Source organism: Labrus bergylta, chromosome 23 (genome assembly GCF_963930695.1).
Source record: "Labrus bergylta chromosome 23, fLabBer1.1, whole genome shotgun sequence".
In the NCBI taxonomy this organism is placed as follows: domain Eukaryota; kingdom Metazoa; phylum Chordata; class Actinopteri; order Labriformes; family Labridae; genus Labrus; species Labrus bergylta.
In genome coordinates, this window is record NC_089217.1 from 10656936 (window position 1) to 10668427 (window position 11492).

The following is an 11492-nucleotide window of genomic DNA, read 5'->3' on the forward strand; positions in this document are numbered from 1 at the left end:
CATTGCCTGAACAGCTCCCACTACTTCTGAAATCACATCTGCTCTATCCATTACTCCCTCTCCACTTCTACAGTTGTTCTAACTGGCCAGGATATGTGATATTTGCATTGCACACTGCAGCTCATTAAGCGTTTACAGGCAGTCACAGCTCAGCGGTAAGCACAGTTCAGCAACTCAATAAATTATGCATCAAAAACACATCTATGTGAATTACACTTGCGAGGTTGCAGTGAGAGCAGTGTGCCCTTTGAATTTCAAACAGAATGGCTCCCCCTAGTGGCAAAGACAGTTGTAAAGTCTTGCTGGATTATAAATTCAAACAGTAAAACCATGCAACTAGAATGTTTTTTGGGAAAGTTAAACAGAAAATTTTGAAACACCTGCACTGACTAAGTCATAGCTTATTTTCAGTTAGACCTATACTCTCTAATTTGCAGTATAATTAACAGTTAGCCTTGAGGACATAAAGGGGTACCCTAAAAAAAATAAAAAATATATTTCAATGTAATTTAAAATCAAAATCTTTCATATTGTGGATTTTTTTTTCACATTTAACCTCACACTCTGTGTCGATCTCAAAGACCTCAGCTGCACACATGATGAATTATTCAGGTTTGATGCTGCAAACAGAGCAGCAGTTCTGTCTTTGCACTGTGCTTAAGGGGCTGCACACATAGCCCTTCTCTGTAAATGAGCACAGTCTTACAGTGAGTGCCATTTGAGTGCAAAAAAACGTTTTTATTCCTAAAATATGCAAGGCAGTGATTGAGGAACTAAGTCATACAGCATGTTTGTTTATGTATCTCTACAAAGGAAGATGACTGCCAGAGTGTTCAAAGGATGGATTTGAGTATGGGTTCCCTTTGCAATAACTTAGCAAATAGAAATGTTTTTTTGTTTAATGGGACTTACATTGTATTTGCTTGATAAGACGCTTTATTTCCTTTCTTAGTGAATATTTCTACTGTTCCATACTCCTGATATGTATTACTGCCTGTTCAAATGAGTAGGCATTTACTATTTACTCTTTGTGTTTATGTAAATTATAGTATATTGTATGCGCTTCTATGTTTGTCTGGTGTTTCTGTCTTGGCAGGATGTGCAGAAAAAATGCTTTGGCAGGACTCTTTGTTAAAGTAAGGGTTGAAAACTGACTAAGTGTGTTTTTGAGTCCACCCACGTCTTGAGAGTGCCTGTAGATCAAGGCACTGCTTCTGCAAAGAAATAAGATCCAAAACGACAAATAGCATAAAAATCTGATTCATCATCTTGGTAGATTTCAAAACTCTTTATATCGAATAGTCAAACATGATGAGAATAGTAAATGAAATTCAGCCTTGAATGCTGCAAGCCTGAATTCTGATGTTTGTCAGGTCTGAGCTGGCAGCAAATCTGTTGACAGTTGGGCCGTGGGAATGGCAGCCAGGAGGCTGCATCTGTGAGATTTTCCACTTGTGTAAGAGAGAAAGAACTATTTTGGTCTTTTCAAGCAAAATGCAGAAGGAGTGAACACAAGCCAGAAAAAATAATCACAGGACTGATTCTTTCCAAACTCTGAGTTAGGCAGAGATTAGATAAATGTGTGCTGTTAATTAGGACATTAGGCAGTGGGACAAGCTAGTGATGGTTGTAATTTATTGAAAAATTGATTTGGCATCCCCCCTCAAACTATAATTCAAAGGTGGTTGTTTAATTTGATGTTTTTTTTCTGATTTTAGGAAAACTAACATTTAACTTTTGATCATGGGGATCCAATGGACCATTAACTTTATCTCTGTTACTCAGTTCTTCAGCTAAATATATCATTTCCCCAGTTTGATATTTACTTCAGTTGTCACTATCTGCAGGAGTGTGTGTGAAACTGTGGTCGGCAAGTTTGAATTGGTTCTCTTTTCAACATAGTCTGGGAAAAATCTATACCTCTTTAAATATAGCCACAAGACTGAGACAGTGCTGGGAAGAAAAACAACTCTTTTATCACTTTGCTTTCCATTTGGCACCCCTGCAGTGATAGAAAATGTATGTCATCCTGTCAAAAGAAAACAAACTCTACTTTCACTCTGTAGCATTTATGATCGCAATCCTTGTCAATTGATTTTTCTTAAGTAGGAACAGATCATCCTCCATCCTCATCCTGTTCACAGAAAACACAATGAAGTGGCTTGGCATTTGATTGCCTCATATTGAACACTTTATCGATGTCTGCTAACTGTTACCATCTGTTTATCTGCCAAGATAAGAGTTTGTTCAGTTTAGTATATAGGTTTATCATCCTGTAATATATTTATGGTTCTTTGTCTAGCAAAACAAAGCTTAAACAACAAATGTGTGTACATATTCTGCATACTTAATGAATCCATAAGGTGTTTTGTATCTCAAAGGGCTAACAGAACAAAGGGTATATGCACTGTTTGTAATATACTGAACAATAACTGCATCTCAGGACAGTCTGTTGTGTGACATTCCTTTAATCTCGCTTTATCTATTGCATCATGGACACATACTAGCATATATGCATTATAGAGCCATATCATCACAATATCCACTGAGTTACAGAATAAATACAGTATGCTGTGTTGCAGCATAGAGCCCGATCATGCCTCATACTCAAAAAAGATACAGAATCAAATTATTATTGGAAAAATGATTTAAGCCCTTTTAAAAAAACAAACAAAAAAACAACAACAATGTGGAGTTTTCTAAGTGTCAAAGTATCAAAGTATTGCATTTCTTTAACAAAGTAGATCTACAGTACTGGGTGTTATTAGTAAAGTATAGTTTATGAAAATACAAAAGTTCCCAATATGCAGAATTGTCTGTTAATATGTTTCATTTCTAATATGTACTGTATTATAGGATCATTGTTGATGGAACATATAAATAGAAATAAGAATAACTTATTCGGCAAATTAGGTCTATATACTGCTTTGTTTTTCAAACTATATCTGAAAACAAATAATTTGTTTTCATGTAAAGCCTCGATCGTGAGTTACAAAGTTAGTTTACAGAGCTACATAGGTAGTTCTCTCATTGGAGTGACACATATTCTTCACTATTTTCCCAATAAATGCAGTGAAAGTAACAAAGCCAAATACATAATGTGACATTAAGATTAAACAATAATAATAATAACTTTATTTATATAGCACCTTTTAAAAACACAGGTTTACAAAGTGCTTTGACAAACAGCAAAAACAAGAACAAAGCAAACTAAACCAAACACAGAAGAACATAAAGAACAGCAAGAACATAACAAATGCAAAATATAAAAAAATAATTAAATACAATTCAACAGAAAAGAACCCAAAGTGCACGATACCCAACAGACATATATAACCTGACCATCACAAGAAGCATCATAAGAACCCAGGCAACACAAGAACCCAACAACACGAGCTGAGACCAAGAGGAGCAAAGATTTAAAAAGATGTAAGAAACTAAAAGAGTTAAAAGCAAATAAAAAGATAACAGTAATAAGAAGGTAAGAGCAGTAAAAGAAATAGAAACAAGTGGTTAAAGGATCAAAAAAAAAACAAACTATAATATCAATAAAAATAAAAAGTAAATATAAATATGAAACATAAATAGACAAAGTAAGATAAGAAATTACCAAGTTAAAACATAAAAGGAGATTAAGATTAGAGCATAAATAAAAGAACAGTAAGAAGTATAAGAAGATAAAAATAGTAAAACCAGTAAGAAAAGACATTAAGAAGACGACATCACATAAAAGCAAGTCTGTAAAAGTATGTTTTAAGAAGGGATTTAAAAGAATTGAGGGAATCTGCGAGTCTTATCTCTTCAAGAAGGTAAGAGCAGTAAAATAAATAGAAACAAGTGGTTAAAGGATCAAAAAACCCAAAACTATAATATTAATAAAAATATTATAAAATAAAATATAAAAAGTCAATATAAATATGAAACATAAATAGACAAAGTAAGTAAGATAAGAAATTACCAAGTTAAAACACAAGAGGAGATTAAGATATGAGCATAAATACGAGATAAGAGCATTAAGAACAGTAAGAAGTATAAGAAGATAAAAATAGTAAAACCAGTAAGAAAAGACATTAAACAAGCAACGCTGTTTCCAATGTGAAAGGGCTACATATCCCAACTCTTCCGTATGTATTGCTTTTATCCAATTTGCTACTGAGTCTAAGATATTTGGACCAATGACAGGCACACGCTTTATCAAAACAATCCAAGAGCATAGTGACCACGTTCCTTCTGACTGCGTCACGCGCGAACACACGCGACGCATGTTCCTGTTCCCGGATTGGTCAGCGGTGCCGGGAAACCTCCTCGTGATGTCCGCCGGTATAAATACTCGGTGCCGCCCTCTCTCCACCGCAGCCCTGTTTTATGAGGGAAAATGTATCGTCTCGGCCAACAGACTTTCTCCAAGATCGCTTTCAATTCCTTTTTATCCACAGTGCCGCGGGAATATTTTCATCTTACGAGACATTACAATAAAGCCTGGTCGTGTATTGGCTGATTTTTGATCAATTAGAAAAAGGTATCTGCACGAAAATGCCGAGGAACAAGAAGAAGAACAGCAGGGGTGAGTACGCGGGCGGGACGCGTTGCTCTGGCCTTGCTTGTTTGGCTCATCTAGGCTTTGTGGTAGTTGTAGTTCTTTCCGTGTTATCAGCGCCTTAACGGTAATGGAACGTGTTGACAGTGAGGACTACAAACGTCAGAGGCTGGCCTAAGTCAAAACACAAAGCTAACTAGCTTTTTTATAAAACAATGACTTACTGTTACTGACAGAAACCTGACATCATATTACGCGTAACCTTTTTCGTTTACTTATTTAAAACGTTATAATGTATTACGTGTAACATTTTGTGTTGAAGGCGGATTGTAAAGGCGAATGCTAACATGAGCTAATGTCAACTCGTCCCAGCTTTGGTTGCTCGGTGAAGTTTCATTTTTATTATTTTGTCCTGACAGCTATTGCCTTCAATGTTTACTCAAAATTCTAATAGAGAGCCTATATCATTTTTTTTTACATTTTTTTTTACAGTCTCAAAAGCAAAGTAATGATGCCAGCTCCAAATGTACAGTGAGGTCGTGGTGTCGCCAGATTGACCTCAATTAATGTCATCATGAGCCGACTATTCTGCTACCGTCACTGGTGTTCATTCTGTTCAATGTTGGCTGTCTTTAAAAGGGCATGGGAGTCAGCTGTGCGATCCGTATGACGTTTGTTACTGGCCTGTTATTGTTTAGCGACAGAGGGCGGACATTTTGGACTCCCGAGAGCACGTTTTTTAAAACAGGCGGTGCCCGGCTCTCAGGAATCAGCTGTCGTGGAGGGGAAAGTCCACGTCTACACATGCAAAAGAAAATAGACAGTGTCAAGTGGATACAGCTAAGTAGAGTATACTGGCTTGAAATATTCAATTACACCTATTCTGGCCTCTATTGTTGCTTCTTATCTTAACTAACATGTCCTCCAGAGGTGAACTCGGGACAGGCTGCAGACGCCTGTTGTGTCTGGTTACAAGTGCACTGCAATCAGGAAGTTATTACCAAATCATTATGTGGTCACCATTTCAACTGTGAATTTTAACAACGCTCCTACAGTCCTTTTTCAGTTAGAAAAACACCTTTTGAAATATTAGATTTTTGACAACCTAGCAAACATGTTTGTTTTTAGAGCCAGGAGTCAACAGGCTTTTTTTTCAGATGATTTAACAGTATTTTGGATGTTATAGTAAAATGAGTCCCTGCTAGAATGTCCATACCATCTGCTGGTTGTGGCTTAAGTTGGAAAAGACATGCCCCCCCCCCCTTGAACTCCTTGGGCTCCCACGAAACACTCGTCTCTGTATTTATTCATCAATTTTGAACACTTCTTAATGCAGCCGATAGTCATGTTTACACTGTCCACACAAGGGTGCCCTTGTGCATGACCGCTCTCTAAATCTTCACGAGATAAATTCAAGTACAGCGTGATAAGGTGTGCAAAGGACACGCGTTAGATAACTACAGTGTCTACTCCAGCACCTGCATGGAGCTGCTGTTGCATAATACACATGACCAGACCTGCTGCACCGTTCTACTGCATTCACTTTTTATCACGCCGTGTTTAGATTCCAGAGCTAATATGTCTGTCTTGTTCTCCAGGAGGGCAGCATGGCCATGTGCAGCCCTTCAGTGATGAGGATGCGTCCATTGAGACCCTCAGTCATTGCAGCAGTTTCAGTGACGTCACCAGTGGACCAGATGATGGTATGTTTGTGTGTGTGTGTATGTGTACACGTGTGTGTTTGTATCTTCTACAGTCTTGACTTATGACTCGAAAAAAGAAGGCGGTGTTTCTGCAACTGTCTGCAGTTTTTGTACATCTCATCAAAAAGGAATGCACTTTTGGAGACGCCTATTGTATCTTTCTTTTCTCTTCATTTAAGTTATGCATGTTCAAAATGTGTGAGTGTAAAAACGGTGGGCAATTATTTTTTATTTTTTGTATGAAGTACCCTTTTTCTTTTTCTTAGATATCAAGGATTTCTTATAATTTAGAAAAACACAAGAGCATTTTGTCCAGCTGTTTCTGTCCACTCAGTCATATTTATACTGTGATGTGTAGCAGATGAATATCCACTTTCTAAATCTTGGTGGTGTTGCCAGGTGGAGAGGCCAGTGAGGACGCAGCCCAGGAGGACTTCCAGTACAAGTTGAAAGGGTTCATAGACAGCACGGTGGACAAGAGGTAATGGAAAGTAGTGCATGCTTTTCAAATGTTTCCCAAACGCATGGCAACTTATCTTGCAGGCATGCATGCTCAAACATGTTTGTTTCTTAGTTTTAGTTTCTCCTGCAGTTTAGATAAATTGAAATGAGAGCGAGAACGCTGCATAAAAACAAAGCTGGTTAGAGGAAGTAGTTTTTGTTTGTTTTTACTGATTTAAGAAATCTGAAGTCTTCTGATGATATTGTCCAAACTATTGTAAACAATTAAAAGTAATTTAACAGAAGTAGGAGTAGAGTATCTTGGTACTCTAGTAGAGTAAGGAACAACGCTTAGACCCCATCTCCCTGCATCATAAATTACATTTTTTTGGTAGCCTGAGTAGAGAGGTACTGAGGTCTGCTGCCCAGTCAAGTTAAAAATAGATAATTAGAAAGAAAGAGGGGGAGTCGTATTCGATTCATTCAACATGAAATCCAAGTGGGGATTCCGTTGGCATTGCAACTTTCCCACTAATTGAAAGTTGTAATGAAATGTAATCAATGACGGACCTTCTTGAACTTTATATGGACACTGCCTTTTATGGCACATGTCACTTTAATTTCTTTTCACCTTCATTTTTTTTCAACGTGCAGAGGTTAACATATTTGTTGACATGATAGTAATAGATGTTGTCGTAGTAATATCTGATTTTAGCTTGCAATGGAATGTTTTGTCCTTGAGCCTTTTATTGTAAGAAAGAAACGGTCGTGTGTTTATTAGCTGTCTGCTAATGTTGGTCTGTGTACCTTTTTTTTCCCTCAGTGCTAAGACCAGACAAGGGGCACTGGATGGGCTGAAGACGGCTTTGGCCACACGGATTCTGTACGAGTTTATCTCGGAGAGAAGGATGACCATCACAGACAGCATCGAGCGCTGCCTGAAAAAAGGTACCAGAAATGATCATGAAACCTGCCTGATGTGTTGCGTACAAAAGTTTGTTTTGTAGTTGTACATCTTAGAAGCCTCATCTAGATTTCCCCTGAATTAGGTGTGAAAACTTAATCCCTGTACCTCTACCTGTCAGGCAAAGGCGATGAGCAGCGAGCGGCGGCTTCTTTAGCCTGCCTGCTGTGTATCCAGCTGGGCTCGGGCATCGAGAGCGAGGAGGTGTTCAAGACCCTTAAACCCATCTTCAAAAACATCCTGGCAGATGGATCGGCAAACATTCAAGCCAGACAGGCAGTGAGTACCTTTTTTGATTTTGTTTTTTTGAGGCAATATCTGTATACAGCAGCAGGCACACTGTTCCTGCCACTATGTGGTGGGCTGGATTTTTCAGAAAACTTTGAAAGGTGTTTACACTGTGGAATGTCAACTACAAGTTTTTTTTTTTTGTTGTTTTCATTTGAAGGTGGCTACCAGTCTGGGCCTCTGTACTTTAGTTGCAGAAGACGACATATTGGTGAGTTCAATACCCTTCCAGTCTTTTCTGTGTTAAGGATTAACTGCAGTAAAGTTTTCTTTTAGAACCTTTTTATCAAATGTTTTATTTTACTCTTAATCATTAACTCTAGTGATTTGACATCTGATGAACAGATTGCACTCATTCTTTTCCCTGCTGCTTCCTGCTTTAGGACGTGCATGCCACTATGGAATGCTTTGAGAACCTGTTCACCCGGTCCTACGTCAGGGCGGATGGAACGTGTCCTTTGATTAATCCCCAGACGAGCGCGCTCCACACCAACGCGCTGCTGTCCTGGGCGCTGCTGCTCACCATCTGCACTGCCAACCAGCTCAGAGACATCCTGCGCAAGTAAGAGTTCACCTTAAAAAGATTGAAATTCAAAACGTTTGCTATTGACTTAAAAAAAAGTCTAAGAATAGATGTATGTATTTTTAAGAATATTGTCTTTTGCAGACACCTGCCTAAACTACCAAGATTGCTTGAAAGTGAGGATGTCAACATGAGAATCGCTGCAGGGGAGACCATCGCCCTGCTCTTTGAGCTAGCGAGAGACATGGACGCTGTAAGTTCAAAATCATACTGTTTTAAAAAAAAAAAACAAGATGCTTTCATTCCTGTGGCACAGCACTGACTCATCAGGACAAGAAAGACAACAATTACATTCCCCTCTGCACCACGGTCATGGTTATTTAATTCTTAATTGCGTGTTAACTTGACAGCTTGGCTAAATTTCACAAGTTATTTCTTGGCTTGCACATCTTTCTCTCTCTGTTGATTGTACGTTCTTTTTATGGTCCTGAATGCAGCTTTTTTATTTTAATGTCTCTTAGGAGTTTGAGTTTGACGACTGGGAAGAGCTGTGTGATAAACTCAACGCGTTGGCCACAGACTGTAACAAGCACAGAGCCAAGACGGACAAGAGGAAGCAGCGGTCTGTGTTCAGAGACGTGCTCAAGGCTGTTGAGGTGGGTGCTTAGTTTCACTCCACGGTACTTGTGTTTTTAATTTCTTCTGCATGGCTTAAAATGCCAGGCCAAAGATTCTGTGATATTTGTAGAGAAAAATACAACACTTATTATAAAGAGGATTGCAGAAGTAGCTTTGTAAATCAATCTCTGATTATTATTATTTTTTTTTTCATCCCTTTCCTCTTCCCTTTTCTCAGGAGGGTGATTTCCAGACTGAAACCATTCGCTTTGGGACCGAGCGTATGACCATCGACAGCTGGGTCAGAAAGAGGACCTACGATGCCTTCAGAGAGTTTGTGGGCTCTGGAATGAACTACCACCTTCAGGTATCTACTTTTAGTTCTTAAATGTTGGTGGAGCAGAGTACACATTAACGAGCCAGTGAAATGAAAAGTGTGCAAGTCGACCATGACGAGTTTAGCGTCGGTGGTTTAGTTTTTTCTCCTGCACTGACACAGCACTAAAACATAGAAAGATCTAAAGGAGTTCTCGTTGCAGGAAGACAACACTTAACGACTTGATTTAGGATAATGATGCGCATTGTGGGGGGGGGGGGGGGGGGGGAGCCATTAAAAGTCACTGAATGGAAATGAGTCTGCATCATGGCTGGCAGCCAGTGCTAATGCAATGTGTTACAAGTAAAGATGAGACAATGGAACATATTTCAGACCAAACAACACTGTAAACTGAAGCTAAATGTAGCTAATCGTAAGGCAGGTTTTATATAATGCTTGTATAGTCTGATGCTGATAGTTGAGTTTTTTTTTTTCCTCTTATTCAAAGGGTAATGAATTCATCAGAGACGTGTTTGAACTGGGACCACCTATGTTGGTAGACTCCGCCACGATGAAGGCCATGAAGATCTCTCGCTTTGAAAGGGTACGAGTGCTTCTACGGCTGGTTTCAAATCATCATATCTTACTTCTCTAGAACAAGTTCATAATTTTTCCACTTTAAGTACATGTTGAATTCTTGTTTATGCTACTCTGTATTCAAATTTTGTTTCATCTTTTCCAGCATCTTCACAACTCAGCTGCATTCAAAGCCCGGACCAAGGCCAGGAGCAAGTTCAGGGACAAGAGGGTGGATGTTGGAGAATTTTAACCTTTTTTTTTTTTTTTTTTTTGTTGACACCTATTTTTCAAACCTCCCCGCTTTTTAGATGAAATGTCTGTATGGTTTTTCCCCTCTCGACTCCTCTGAAATCCATTGATCAAACCCTCAGCGTCTCGCGAGTTGAAAAGGCAGCTCTGCGACAGACCATCAGCTCTGGAGTGGACAAAACATTCCTCATATTGCCATATTCAAATCCACAGGAGTTAAGTGATAATCAATCATTAGCTTTTCAGTTAAACTTCAAAGTATCCACAGATGATCAGTGGTATTGTACATAACGTGTATATTTTTTTCCCCTCCTAATTAATATCTATTATGTGGCCTTTTGTTTTTCTTTTCTTTGAACATATGTGTTAAGTTATATAATTATGGTAGCATTTTTAAATGCACCATGTAGACCTGTTTAGTTAATAACGATGTCTAAACACATGACCCTAACCCTCATGGATTTGTATTACGTTGCACTTCCTTAGTATTTCTGTGAACGTATAGCCGTGAATATTTCGCTGTCTTTTAGTGTCGAGTATGTACTCTAAAGGGCAAGGACGGTGAAATAAATATTTGAAAAAGCTGTAAGATCTAACGCTATCTCTTTGTTGTCAATTCAAGCTAAGGTGCTCAACTGACACAATGATGGGTTGTTTCAGTCAGGTGACCATTGTTGGAAATAAACTGAAATTCTTTCAATATTTGAGAAGTCTTATGATTCATTGTTTATAACAATTCTAGGACACTTAAAGTAAAGGTTACATAACCTTATCCTGTGTTTCACAAAACACATGATGTATGTACATTTATAAAATGTTTTTGAACATGCTGACAACATTTCATTTTCTTTGAGACTTGTGTCTGGGTATGATCGACTTCATGAACATCAAAAAGTGGAACTAGGGTACCTACTGTACATTTTGTCAGACTTGCTAGGTTTTTGTTCTGACTTGAGGGAGACTTCAAACAAATTATTCCCTTTTGGAAACTCTTCCAAGATACAAGTCATCGAAGGTTTTGGGAACATGTCCCCCTGACACGCATTCAAAGAAGTGAGAACCAGAAATGTTGCTTATTTATATAAAGTTCAATTTCAGTGAAGGGGAAGCACAAATCCTATTTATTACTTCAACAAATAACGGAGCATTTTGAATTCAAGGTGGCATAACATCCTGGGGTCTATATATATATATTTTATTTATAAACTTGTATAATTGTGTTGTTTTTTTTTAGTCACCAGAACAGGAAATTAATAAGCGGTACTGTACAACAT

At 38.2% G+C, this 11492-nt stretch overlaps 1 protein-coding gene across 1 annotated transcript; it reads left to right on the top strand.

The window, feature by feature from the left end:
- The first annotated feature begins 4343 nt into the window (after positions 1–4343).
- ifrd1 (interferon-related developmental regulator 1) lies at positions 4344–10920 on the top strand. Its single transcript, XM_020658578.3, has 12 exons — positions 4344–4564; positions 6136–6240; positions 6640–6721; positions 7505–7629; positions 7767–7924; positions 8094–8144; positions 8317–8495; positions 8601–8709; positions 8978–9112; positions 9313–9441; positions 9899–9994; positions 10133–10920. The coding sequence occupies exons 1-12, from the start codon at positions 4534–4536 to the stop codon at positions 10217–10219; spliced, it is 1287 nt and encodes a 428-aa protein (XP_020514234.1). The 5' UTR covers positions 4344–4533; the 3' UTR covers positions 10220–10920.
- The last annotated feature ends 572 nt before the right edge of the window (positions 10921–11492 follow it).

Coding starts and splice junctions, on each gene's coding strand:
- ifrd1 (XM_020658578.3), top strand. CDS start 4,534: ATGCCGAGGAACAAGAAGAAGAACAGCAGGG. Junction 6,241..6,639: donor CACCAGTGGACCAGATGATG/GTATGTTTGTGT, acceptor TGGTGTTGCCAG/GTGGAGAGGCCAGTGAGGAC. Junction 7,630..7,766: donor CGAGCGCTGCCTGAAAAAAG/GTACCAGAAATG, acceptor TCTACCTGTCAG/GCAAAGGCGATGAGCAGCGA.